The 13,941-nt window shown below is 40.9% G+C and overlaps 1 protein-coding gene across 1 annotated transcript in view; it reads right to left on the bottom strand.

The window, feature by feature from the left end:
- LONRF2 (LON peptidase N-terminal domain and ring finger 2) overlaps positions 1-13,941 on the bottom strand; it is a 96,987-nt gene that overhangs the window by 14,658 nt on the left and 68,388 nt on the right. The window contains exons 4-6 of the mRNA XM_082246002.1: positions 9,460-9,609; positions 6,081-6,306; positions 4,674-4,761 (exon numbers count right to left, since the gene is read on the bottom strand). Of these exons, the coding sequence (XP_082102128.1) occupies positions 4,674-4,761; positions 6,081-6,306; positions 9,460-9,609 (464 nt within the window). The remainder of the gene's footprint in view (positions 1-4,673; positions 4,762-6,080; positions 6,307-9,459; positions 9,610-13,941) is intronic.

Genomic DNA, 13,941 nt, shown 5'->3' with positions numbered 1-13,941 from the left:
TTTATGAAACCACGCCATATAAAATTTTGTAAAAAAAAAAACCAAATATAAGCCACAAACTAGATGTCATCTATCCTCTAGATGTCCTACACATGTCTAGAATCAGGTCTGTCTGTGTAACTTCCCAGCATGCAATCAGTTTTCACTGCAGGCTGAAATATGAAAGGAAAATCTTTGTGGCTGCTAGGAAAAATGACAACCAGTCATCTTTTAGAAGCTCTAAAAAATAAATCCCACTACTAAGAACAAAACACCTTGGTCACTTTAATGCTCAATAAAGGAAATGTGTACTAAGAAAATAGTAAAGTCTGCAATTGTGACCTGAAATGCTACTTGTCTGGCTAGTTATGAATTCAGTGTAAACTGGCTACTAAACCCAGCACAAGTATGCAATTTGTGAAGTGATCCATATATCCATTATGGATCAGTGACTTAATGCAGTGTTTCTCAACTCCGGTCCTCAGGGCACACTAACAGGCCAGCTTTGCAAGAAAACTGAAATACATCCCAGGTGATATCATTTGCTGCTCAGTGATTGCAGTATTCTAGTCTGCATCTCCTCAAGGTAATACTTAACCACTTTACCGCTGAGTACCGTAGTACTACTGCGGCAAAGTGGCTCGTTATCTTCTGACGACGTAGTACTACGTCGTCAGACACTCCCCTTGTGGGCAGCGCTCGCGCGCCGCCGGAGGCTCGCTCCCGCTGTTTTCAGTCACAGCGGGAGTCGGGCCAGGGGAGGAGCAGCGGCGATCGCCTCTGCTCTTCCCCGATCGTCGGGGATCTAGTGTGGAGATCCGCCTGCTTGTGTAAACACAAGCGGGCGGATCTCTGAAGTGACAGGCAGGGTCAGATTGCAGGGTTCAGCCTAGCTGAACTCTGGATCTGTCCTTGTGTCACACAGTCACCCCCCCCCCCCCACACGTCAGTAAGCACCAGGCATGCATTAACCCCTCCCTCTCCAATAAAATTAACCCCTTCCCTGCCGGTGTCATTTTTACAGTAACAGTGCACATTTATAGCACTGATTACTGCAGTAATGTCACTGGTACCCCCAAAAGTGTCAAAAATGTCAGTCAAGGGTCCGATCTGTCCGCCGCAAAAAAAAAAATCGCAGATCGCTGCCATTACGCGTTAAAAAAAAAAAAACACCAAAAATGAAAGAAATCTTTTCCTTTGTTAGTAAACGCAATAACTTTTGCGCAAACCAATCAAAATACGCTTATTGTGATTTTTTTTACCAAACATATGTAGCAGAAAACAAATTGGCCAAAAATTTAAAAAAATTTTGATTTTTACATTTTTTGGGGGGGAATTTCATATAAAAAAATGTGAAAAATATTGTTGTTTTTTCAAAATTTACGCTCTTTTTTTGTTTATAGCGCAAAAAGTAAAAATCGCACAGGTGATCAAAGTTTGTGGGAAAAAAAGGATGTAAATTTAGTTTGGGTATGGCTTTGCACGACCGCGCAATTGTCAGTTAAAGTCGCACAGAGCCGAATCGCAAAAAGTGGCCCAGACGTAAGACAGCAAAATGCTCTAGTGGTAAAGTGGTTAAAATATGTCCCGTTAGTGTGCCCTGAGGACCGGAGCTGAGAAACACTGACTTAAAGTTTTGAAACAACTAGATATGTATGATAGTCATTTAATTAGTATCTCCAAAAGGTTAGGTCCACTATGGCAGTCTGTATGTTTCCTTCAGTATTGATTTCCGGAATTTTGCACAACAACAGATTTCTTCTTATATAAAGCATATCTGGCACAGTTATACATAAGTGCTTACATATATGGATAAATCAGAGGGTGGCACTGTTGTTTCACAAACAAACTGCATTACACAATCACTCATCTGTTAATGTATTAGTGTTACGTAAAAGTAACTTCATGGATTAATCTAAAGGCACTCTTTTTTTTAATATATATATATATATATATATATATATATATATATATATATATTTTTTTTTTTTTTTTTTTTTGTACTATCAAGGCATTAGCTTTCACATATGAAACAGTTGTCTGCTTTGCTTAAACCTTAGCCTAATAACAGATTACAGGCTTTTCCTATTGGTGACTCTTATGCAAAATCACCCTGACAGTCGTGTCATCCTATTTTCCCATGGTGTTAAACCCTCCAGAAACGGAATTATCCTGTAAAGACCAAGCCAAGCTATTACACTTTTTATCTAGCAAAATACTTTACTGATCACCGGAATTCAGTTTGTGAAGGACATGATAAGATACCTGTAACGTACATATGGCACTACAGTATATTGGGCATTCATGAACATACCAAACAATTTATCTTGCAGGCCACTGCATGGTGTAGGGTGGTATCTGTGTGATGCAGAACTGGACAATCAGTTCTGCATTACAGAGGTTTCCACACACGCCATGATCAGTAAGCATTAACCCACTAGTACACTAAACCTGCTAAACCAAGGCTTGACAAATTTTCCTGAAATCTAGGAGCCAGCTAAAAAAGTTAGGAGCCAGATTTTTTTTTTTAACGAACAACCAAGCTTTATTTAATAAAACGGATACTACATTTACACATAAATACGACTAGAACCCCACTCTCCTCTATAGCGCAATTGGATGGAAACAGACTGTCTGTCTATTTCCATCCGATGCCATCTGATCCGATCCACGGGATGGATAGAAAATAGAACCACCATCCGTCTGTTTTTGGCGGACAGGATCAGATGGCGGCAGATTACTGCTCCATAGAGGAGAATGAAGGGTCCGATCAGGTCTGCCTGAAAAACTGACAGGCGGACCTGATCAGACAGCCCGTGTGAAAGGGGCTTTCGGCTGTGGCACGGCGATGAGCGATGAGGGAAAAAAAAAAAAAGATTATATATATATAATTTTTTTTTTAAATAATAAGAATTGAAAAAAAAAAAGAAAAGAAAAATACATTTTTTATTTTTTTTTTAATAATTAAAAAAAAAAGAAAAAATTATTATTCATTTTTTTTAAATTTAAAAAATAAATGAATAATAATAACCACACTCCCTGTCCACTTACCTTTAAGCAAAGGTAACTGGACAGGGAGATGAAGCCTGCAAAAACTTCCCTCTCATCTTCTCTTTGGAAGGAATTGAGAACAGGCAGTGGAAACAGTCATTACTCCCGGCCACCACAAGAGGGCGCCAGTTCCCCATTGGAAGCCTCTCATCTCACAGAAGAAGGCCGAAAAGCTGGGGCCTCAATTTTTGGACGGCGCGGAAGTCCGTGCATTCGGGGAGGAGGTGGGGGCGCAAAAGGGACAGGACACCTCCTGCAGAGCACCCCAGGCGCCAGGTTGCTAATTCTAGTCGCAGCCCTGTGCTAAACATTTGAAAAGTGCACAACCAAATTTGAATAAAACTTACTTTGTATTTGTTACACGTTTCTAGTGACAGAGCATACATTTTAAAAATGCAGCCTACATTTTTACTTGCTGAAAAATCCTAAGAAGCTTTCCCCTTCTATTATCAGTTGTAAGCTAAATGTGGACACTGTGTACACTGTCTTAACAAAGAGGTAATATATCAAGGCTTGGATGGTACAATGTATGCTTCATGAGCGAATGTCCAGTAGAGTATTGTGAATGATTCACATGCCAAATTTCTCAAGGTTTGGGAGCCTGGATCACTTATGAGTTCCCCTCACTCCAACTGACCTGTTTGGGCCTTGTACAATTGCTCCCTTTGGGGCTTCCCAGTCTGAGTTACCACCTTCCTCTCTCTCCCCCTCTCACTCTTGTCTATTACCCTCTTTTCTTGTTTTTTTTTTTTTTTTCCTTACTTATTTTCTAGTTCCTCTCTGTTCCTGTTCACGCCGTCTCTGCTAATGGGGTGGGTTGCAGCCTCGCCCCTGGTGACTGCACGTAGATTTTGGGGACATGGTATTTTTGCAGTTTTAGTTTTTCTGTATCATCCATAAATGTCAGACTTCTGTCATTTTGGTTATCATTATTGTGATCTTTATTGCTCAAATTGTAATGTCTACCCATTATCTATCTAGCCCCTACGCGGGGGCGATTTACAAGCTGCCTTTGTATTCTCGGGTTTTTTCTCAAAACCAATAAACATATCGAAACAGAAAATAAAAACTGTCGCTCAGTCTGTCCCTGCACATTTAGTGTTTTAAAACGCAATAAAAGCTGCCTATAAAGTCTATAAAAAATGTTTCTCCAAAGAAACAACTAAAAAACTAAGAACAATTAAAAAAATGTATATATTTTTAGATATGGTATGTGAATAGAAACACATAACAAACATATAGTTGGGGGGTTCTCAAATTTGACTGCAAACGTGGAAATACAGTTAAAATGTTATTCGTTTTTCTTTTTAATGGGAAGAAGCAAGTCTCATTTAATGTAAATCACTTTACAGACATGTATTCCTAGTGTGTTCCACAGTATGTAATATCTATGTACTGTATGTACAAAGGGCAGCCTTTTAGTCAACTTATCTCACTACTGAATGCAAAAACACGTAAAGCATGAATTTTTGACACGTACAATCTTTCATGTCACAGACTTGAGATTCAGACCTCGGTCGGAAGAAAATTTTAGTGACTGGGCCTCCTTGAATTTTACTTCAATACCATGTTATTCTTTACACTTTATATGTACTTTCCCCACCACCCGGAAGATTTCAAAAAGCATACAGGTTCAGACGTACCTCATACAGAGGGAGCACTCAAAATCAGAAGCATCCACAAGATCCTTAGAGATGGTTCTCATTTGTGACTGTGAGGCAGACTCAACATCTGGGAATTAAAGCATCAATTTTTATTTTTATTTTCGATACTTCAAATGTTCACTACAAACTCACTGCAATTCTCATTTTTTTGCTCCTAAACTTTGTGATGTAATATTAAGGATAAATGTGGAGCTAGGCATCTTCCATACTGTAATAATGTTAACCACTTGCCGACCGCTCACTGGAGCTCTACTGCGGCAAAGTGGTTAGTTCCCGTCCAGCGACGTAGACCTACGTCGCTGGACTCCTCCCCTTGTGGGCGGCGCACGCGGGCCGCCAAAGGCTCGCTCCCGCTGTATTCAGTCACAGCTGGAGTCGGGCCAGGGGAGGAGCGGCAGTGATCACCGCCGATCTTCCCCGATCATCGGAGGAATCGAGTTTGGAGAGCCGCCCACTTGTGTAAACACAAGCGGGCGGATCTCCTAAGTGACAGGCAGTGACAGATTGCAGGGTTCAGCATAGCTGAACCTGCGATCTGTCCCTGTTTCACTCAGTCACCTCCCCCCACACACGTTAGTAAGCACCAGGCATACATTAACCCCTCCCTCTCCAATAAAATTAACCCCTTCCCTGGCAGTGTCATTTTTACAGTAACAGTGCATATTTATAGCACTGATTACTGTAGAAATGTCACTGGTACCCCCAAAAGTGTCAAAAATGTCAGTCAAGGGTCCGATCTGTCCGCCGCAATGTCGCAGTCCCGCAAAAAAAATCGCAGATTGCCGTCATTACTCGTTAAAAAAAAACACCACAAATGACAGAAATCTTTCCCTTAGATAGTAAACGCAATAACTTTTGCGCAAAGCAATCAAAATATGCTTATTGTGATTTTTTTACCAAACATAGGTAGCAGAAAACAAATTGGCCAAAAATCTAAAAAAATTTAGATTTTTACATTTTTTTGGGGGGAATTTCATATAAAAATATGTGAAAAATATTGTTATTATTTCAAAATTTACGCTCTTTTTTTGTTTATAGCGCAAAAAGTAAAAATCACACAGGTGATCAAATACCACCAAAAGAAAGCTCTGTTTGTGTGAAAAAAAAAAGGCATAAATTTTGTTTGGGTACAGTGTCGCACAACCGTGCAATTGTCAGTTAAAGTCGCACAGTGCCGAATCGCAAAAAGTGGCCTGGACGTAAGACAGCAAAATCCTCCGGTGGTAAAGTGGTTAAACTTTTCAGCTTCCTGACTAACATATTATATTGAAAGTACAGGTTAAAAAGATATGTTTATTGTCAGCCTAGCAAGCCCATACAACCAGGTTTAGTGCTCCTTGCCAGATTAATATGAAGTGAATCCCAGCAGGTATTTCTGCTTCTTACCGTTTTTGATAACTTTGGTAGGGAGCTCATTTTGGTGAAAGTCCTCTGAGGTGCTTGGATGTTTCCTCTTTATTCCTACTTCCGGAAGGCAAGAGAGGACACTTCTCAGAGTCTTTGTTACCTTTTCATCAGGCAGGTCACATATTTCAGGACTGTCAGTGAAATCTTTTATTGGAAACTCATCGGACTTTGGAAAAGTAGCTTTGGTTAGCCTGAACACTGAGTCCTGCAGATAAAACAAACTTTGGACGTTAGAAAATCTATGATCAAAAGGCCTCCTGCACACTGGACGTTTTTGTTGCTACTCACAGGGGTGTTTGGCATTTTATTCCTGCCTCTAAACGCTCCTTCATGTTAGCTTATATGTCCATGCACACAGGCATTTAGAAGAGTTTAGAGGCAGGGGTGTTTAAAGGCAACCCGCAAAGCCATGCATCCGGAGCAGCAGAGTTTTGGCAGAAAAAAAAACGCTTAAAACACTTAAATGTGTGTAAACGCGCCTAAGCCCTAGGCACATATAGCGCTTGAGCATGAATTTCTTTTTAATGACCAGAATTATTATTCTGGCTAATCAAATGAATTAACACCAAGCATATAACATGCCTAAATGCAACTAACACATTACACGAGTTTACAAGCGTCAAGCGTTATTTTCTGCCAAAACTCTGCTGCCAGGAGGAAAGGTGTCAAGAAGAGCTAGCAAAATATCCAGTGCATGAGGCCGAGGTGTGGTTTACCAATTCCCAATAACAAAACATGAAATGTATAAGAACTCAGATTTAACAACTAAACTTACAAAAAAACAGCACTTCAACTGAACTTCCAAGATTAATATTTCCCGAAGCCTCATATCAGTTATGTTTTGAGGATATGCAAACCCTCTTTTTCAAGGTGACAGACAAGAGTGTCTGTGCACACTTGAAACATTGGTGTTTCTACTGATATGGAACTTCAGCAAATAGTTATCTTGGAAGTTCAGTTCTTTTTTCTGTGTTTGGAATTTTTTGCTGTTTATTCAAGCACCTACAGAAGTGTTATACAAAGTTTGTGCTGTGTGGTTTTATGTATTAGAGGTTTTTTACTACTATCTGGGGTTACTGTTAAGCTGGCAATAGACAGTTTAAATCTCGTCCTGTTACGCAGGAGCCGGCCAAGATTTGAACCACGTATGGGCAGGCTGATTGTACCCATGTTGATCTATTGATTGACTTGGGTACAACCAGGACGTCTAATTTTTCATGTGATGCCAGCTAGAAATAATCACTGTGTGTTCTCCCAGCAGGAACGGTTTCCCGTGCCAATCCACCGGGAGAAAACAATAGCCCTGTGGGAAGGATTTCCCCATCAACACTGAAAAACCATGGTTGCAGGAAAGAAAATCGCACCATGCATGGCCAACTTTAGTTTGTCAGAATGAGATTTTTCCTCACTTTCTATTTTTCTGGTAACAGTTTCACTAGACTGTAAGCGAAACACAAAACTGGGAAACAAAAAGTGACATCAGTTTGGAATTTTTCTTTAAGTCCTCTGAACAATTTAAAAAAATAATTGAAATTATATACCACAGCTAGGTGACCCCACTTTATATGGGTCAGTACTAGCTATGGACTGGCAAGAAAAAATAGCCCTGCCACATAAAGCACTTCTGCCCATGTCTGTGTGTGAGACAAAGTTCAGAAAACTCTGCTGGTAATTATTATACAGTTCCCACTACCAACCAGTACAGCATAGAATTGTTGAATGAGGCTGTGCCTGAGCTTAGCTAACATATATTGATATCCAGACAAGCTTTTTTGGCATCTATCAAGAGTTGCCAGACTACCAGTCAGGGGCTTGTTCCAATGTATCCTACTTTTCTTAAACAAGGACCCATGTATGGGTATGTATGAGCAGGCAGGACCCATTTATGAGCAGGCAAGGACCCATGTATGGGCAGGCAAGGACCCATGCATGCACAGGCAAGGACCCATGTATGGGCAGGCAAGGACCCATGCCTGCACAGGCAAGGACCCATGTATGGGCAGGCAAGTACCCATGCATGCACAGGCAAGGACCCATGTATGGGCAGGCTGGCTGTAAACAAGTGGATCTATCAATCAACTTATATACAACCAGCCTGTCAGCTTTTTCCCCAATGATCAGTGCTGCCGGCTATAGTTGGCAACAATGCTCATTGGATTCTGACAGCGGGGAAGGCTCCCTGCTGTCAGAATACAATACCACAGCAGGAGGGATTCCCCCATCCATATTGAATGAGTGGATGGGGAATTTGGATTTTTTCTTCTTCAACCCGCTGAAGAACAATGTATGAACTGCTTTAACTTTGTAGCTTACATTTATAAAGGTAAGCATAGTAAACAGCATATGTAATATTTACATGGTATGTTAGGGGAGTGTAATCAGTAACAATCATGAGATGTCAGTCTGGTAGTAATGTATTAACGGTCTTCAGTGCCTCTTGACAAACTGACATAAGGTGCCACATTTTGTGCATTTTTAATTCCTAGCATGCATTACGGCTTTGACAGGGAGTTCAATATTATGAAAGTATTATGATGTTTTGGCATGTTATTAAAATATTTATAAACCCAAAAACCAAAAATGAAACATATTGCAGCTTATCAGTCTTTAGATGTGATGGAGGATTAGTTTTCTTTATTCAGGCTAAAAACATTTTCTGCAAGTATTGAAAAATACCTGTTAATCCTGGTAGAAATCCAGCGTTCTAGTAACTTCCTGTGCACTGAACTGAGATCTCAAACAATGCTTTCGGCTTTTCAAGCTATCTCAGTAAACTTTGCAACCCTTCCTCCTTATGTCTTCGAATTGAGTAGAGGGGGAGGTTTTCTGTAGTTACAACACACCTCCTGTCCTAGGGTGACAACATGGCTTCTCCACAGATACAGTACAACGAGTGAGCATTGTCACCCTAGGACAGGATGGGCATTACTGGCAGGATCACCAGGTGAAAATAAAAGTAAAAAGCCTGAAAAAAAAGAAAACCAATGCAACCACCACATCTAAGGACTAGAGAGCTTCAATATATTACAATATTCTGTTTAGGTTTAAATAAACTTAAATTATGGCTTGTCTCAGTTACAGAGCTAAATATTTGTTGCGAAAGGCAAAGATAAACCTATGCAAAATGTGCAACTTTGTACATAGCTTTCACTAATTTAACCCAAATGCAATTTGTATTAGGTGGATTTATACCAGGGTTTAGAGTGATAAATACTGCCTAACAAAATACATACATATCAAACAAATGTAAACTAGGTAGTTATATCAACTAATTATGGATACAATGTACGATACCTAATATAGGGAAATTAGGGAAGCAAACTGTCATTGTATGTAAGCACATGTCACAAGACTCTACCTTAGACCCTCCTGGCAGAGGCACATCCTCCGAAGAATAGTTGGAGCTGTTTAAGAATACCGGCTTCAGTCTAGTGTAAGGTGTAGGGGCACGAGCTGAGAAATTGGCTTGTACATTCTCAAAGGCTGGAAACAGCATCTCACACATTAACTGGAAAAAGAAAAAATGAATTTTAATTAGTTGTATTTTATTATTCAGAATCTGCTTAGAATAAAAAAAAAACATGTTTGACCATGAGAAAACTTCTCGTCCTTAGTAAATTGTGTACTCCAGGTTCTATAGTGCTTATTTCTTTATATGAGTATGGACCAATGGAGCAGGGAAACATGAATATAGTTTTTAAAATACAGTCAATACTGCCTCTAAATTACCAGGGTAAGTTTACCTCTGCTTCATTTTCCACAGATGTGTGATCAAGTTTCCCATAGATGCGACTGGAGGCAGTAGCTTAAGAAGATAAGTACAAAGGCCAGAGGTCCAAGAAGTGTTACAGAAATCTCAAACATCAGCTTAAAGGATCTGGGACTGGAAGTGTGGAGTAATTTCCAGGTTTCACTCAGTTCTCTGTGCTTACTAGTTTAAATTGTCACCAGTGGAGTGGAGCTGTAAAAAATTGTCATAAGACCATCTGTTCCTCACGGAGTAGTTCCTACCTGCAATCACTCAGAATGTATTATCCTGGTAGTATGTCTGCTTCATTTACCAAGTTTTTAATTATGCATATCCCTACTCCCCTTCATGACTACAGAAGTAAACTTGTATCATTGTACTAGGTAAAGCAGGTTATAAATAAACCGAAAATTGGCCAGTTCAGCAGGAACCGGCCTAATTTCACTCTGTCTACTGCAGCCTATTCAACAGAAGCTGATCTAATGACTCACTTCTGGAAAACAAGCGTTCCATCAACGCTTGAGTGTCCGCGGCTTGAAAAAACAGTAAAAACTCAAGCTGCAATAGTTTTATGTCAACTTCATTTTTTAGCAAAAGCAATTTTCTATGGGTCTGTGTTTGCCTTACTGCAATCAACCGCATTTCTGGCAGTAGAAACATTTGTATCTTTTTGGCCAGATTGCATCCAGCCACAGATCAGCAGAGGCATTTTTGGTTACATTGTGTTACACTGTGATCTTAGTGATAGTATCTCTTAGCCCCGGTTCACACTAGGGCGACCTGTGAGGCGACCTGGTCGCCTCACAGGTCGCCGCAGGTCGCCTCCCATAGGGAAGCTACGGACCCGTTCTAATAGGAGCGACACAAGTCGCTCCGACCTAGAAAAAGGGTCCGGAGCTTCTTTGGGGCGACCAGGAGGCGACCTCCATAGACTTCTATGTTATGAAGTCTGTGGCGGCCGCTCAGAGGTCACGGCGCGCTGCTCGCACCGCGATCTCGGAGGTCGCCCCTGAAAGTAGCGTCGCGCCAGTGTGAACTGGCGCTTATCTTGCATATCTAAGGCTTGGTTCACACTGGTACGATGCAGGAAACCCTGCGAATCCAGTGCAGGTTCCCGGATCTTACCTAAATCGCCGGCAGTTCACACTGCCCTCTGCGAACCGCTGCAGTGTCAATACAAAGTTAATGACACCCCCAGATCGCAGTGCCAACTGTGAATTGTGATAGGAATCAGATGTTCACACATCGGTGTTCACACCTATGCGACCCGATTCTGGTGTGGACAAAAAAAGGGTCCTGCACGAGCTTGGTCCGAATGCAATGCAAATTCAGCCATACAGTTTGTATGGCTGAATTTACATCGCACAGACATCCCATGTGATCTGCACAGCAATGTGATGCGAATCACATGCAATGTCTGGCATCGCACCAGTGTGAACCGGCCCTCAAGGTTGCCAGCAGCATCTTTGAATTACCATCACCTGTATATACATACAGTTTCATTTGTGTGTTTTTTTTTGTTTGAAATGTGGCTTCCTTTTATTTTAATTTTATATAGTAAAGCTGTAATAAACTATGGTTTTGAGGAAATATTTTTTCCCTCAATGTAAATTAATATTTGTTTAATTGTATGTTATACATTTGTATTTTTAGTAGCAGTTTTCTTTATTATCATTTTCAAATGTGTTATTTTAAACTTCTACTCCACACCTGATGAATGGGGATTGTGTGGCCCATACATAGCCTAAACATGTTGGCTCTCCTTTGCCCTGCTTGTTGTAACCAGTTGAACAATAAAGACTTTGGACTCCTAATGATTTTTCATTTGTTTTTTTTCTTTACCTACTACACTTACATTTCTCAACTCAGGGGAATGTCCTCTCCTGAATGATCCCCGTCTTCATGATGAACTGCCTAATCCAGGCCAATTGGACTCAAATAATGACTTTGTCCACATTTTTTCACATTACTTGTAAAAATTTGCATTCAGCGTCCCTCTATTACTATCTTTTTACTATAATGTAATCGTCTTGGTGCGTTAACCGTGTTTCATATACTTTTGATCATACAGTACCATTATGGCTCCGTTGAAATGCTGCAATACTAATTTGTAGCTGCAGTGTCTCCGTTAAAACTGGACATTTTAGCTATAGGTCAAAAGTAAAAAGGGGTAGTGGGGGAAGGTGCCCTTGTATAGCCACAAGGAAACGTCACCTAACGTCTCCTATAAAACCTTAAATCATCTGTTTAGAACAGGGGTGGGGAACCTACGGCCCGGGGGCCGTATGCGGCCCTCCAAGTCATTTGGTCCGCCCCCCCCGTGCAGCTGAGTCTGTGTCTCTCAGCTGATCTGTCAGAATGGAGCCGATGCTTCCTGTATAGTTCCGGCTCTGTTCTGACAGTCTGAGTGAGTCACAGGCGGAGTGATATCAAATGCACTCTGCCTGTGACCAATACAGGAAACATTGTCTCTTCCTCCAGCGCGGCGCTGCTGCTAACCAGCATTTCGCGCCAGCAGCACACACAGCAGTACCAGCCAGAGCCAGCAGTACCAGCCAGAGCCAGCAGTACCAGCCAGAACCAGCAGTACCAGCCAGAGCCAGCAGTACTCACAGCAGTACCAGTCAGAACCAGCCAGAACCAGCAGTACCAGCCAGCAGTACCCACAACACAGTACCAGCCAGCAGTACCAGCTTGAACCAGCAGTACCCACAACAATACCTACAGCACAGTACCAGCCCGAGTCAGCAGTACCCACAGCAGTACCAGTCTGAGACAGCAGTACCCACAGCAGTACCAGCCAGCTGTACCCACCAGCAGTACCAGCCAGCAGTTCTTTTCAAAACTTACCACCACAAAGAGTCGACTGCGCTCCAGACTGACCGTTGCAAACCTGGAAAACCAGTTTCGAGTAGCAACATCATCAATACCAGCTAACATCACACACCTCACTAAAGAGAATCAGTTGCAGTCATCACATTAGGGGTGAGTTAATTAAATGTTTAAACCAAATATAACAGGCACATTTTTAAGTTGATAATTTTGTACGGCCCCCAAATTATTTTATAAATACCCAAATGGCCCTTGGCAGAAAAAAGGTTCCCCACCCCTGGTTTAGAAAAACACAGGAATAACTTAGAAAAAAAATCAAGTTGCCAGCTACAGATGTATTTTTCACACATCAGAAGGCACAGTATGGCACTATGATAAGCCCTGACTGTGCCCTTTCATGTAGGCATAAACACAACCCTTGAATGGTAAAATAATGGGCAGACATGCAGAACAATCAAAATACCTAGAACAGGTTGCATGGAGTTTACTAGTACAGGATGATGTTTCTTCACCAACTACATTTTCCAGTACTAAAGCTTACTTTGAATTGTGTTTGAAAAATAAAGCCATCATTGTGAATCAAGAAGAAAGCAAGGAAAGAATTTCACTTCATATCTATAAACCTTTAGCTCTACATTACTAAATAAGCTATATAAAATGGAACTTCAATATACAGTATAAATGCAATGTAATTACTGCATGTAAAATCAGACATAAATTATAAATCCACACTACATTGATATACAAGAAAAAGCTGTTTAAATGTACACTTCTGCCTATACAGAGTAGGTGCTGAGAATGTAAACAATAAAAAGGCACCAGCTAAATGGCAGAAACGCTTCAGATAAACATGATTTTTAATATGCTTTGCTTGCAATTAAAATATATCATCAGCAATTTAGGGATGAAGCTTACGTTATTTTTTTCCCTCAAATACCCTTTTGACTATGCCAGTTATTTTGCAGACAACAAAATAGGACTATTCCACTTAAGGGTTCCATCAGCATAAACATACAAGAAAATGTTTTTGACCTACCAGATGCCACCTAATATTTTCTCTTACTTTAGTTAAGATCACTGGGTAAGAACTGCTACTTAGCTCTGCTACAAACAGTCCGTGTATAGATGCTCAATAAATGTGGTCTTACTGGCACACTGCATCAGCTCCAGCTTCCTAAATCCTCCTTCTGGGACCAAACAAGGGCAAGCTGGGCATTGACTGGTTATGTGTAAGCTGGTAGAGGCATTTAACATAAATGA

This window comes from Pelophylax lessonae (genome assembly GCF_965119305.1).
Source record: "Pelophylax lessonae genome assembly, chromosome: 2".
NCBI lineage: Eukaryota > Metazoa > Chordata > Amphibia > Anura > Ranidae > Pelophylax > Pelophylax lessonae.
The sequence above is the reverse complement of the archived record's forward strand: the minus strand, read 5'-3'. Positions and strand labels throughout refer to the sequence as shown.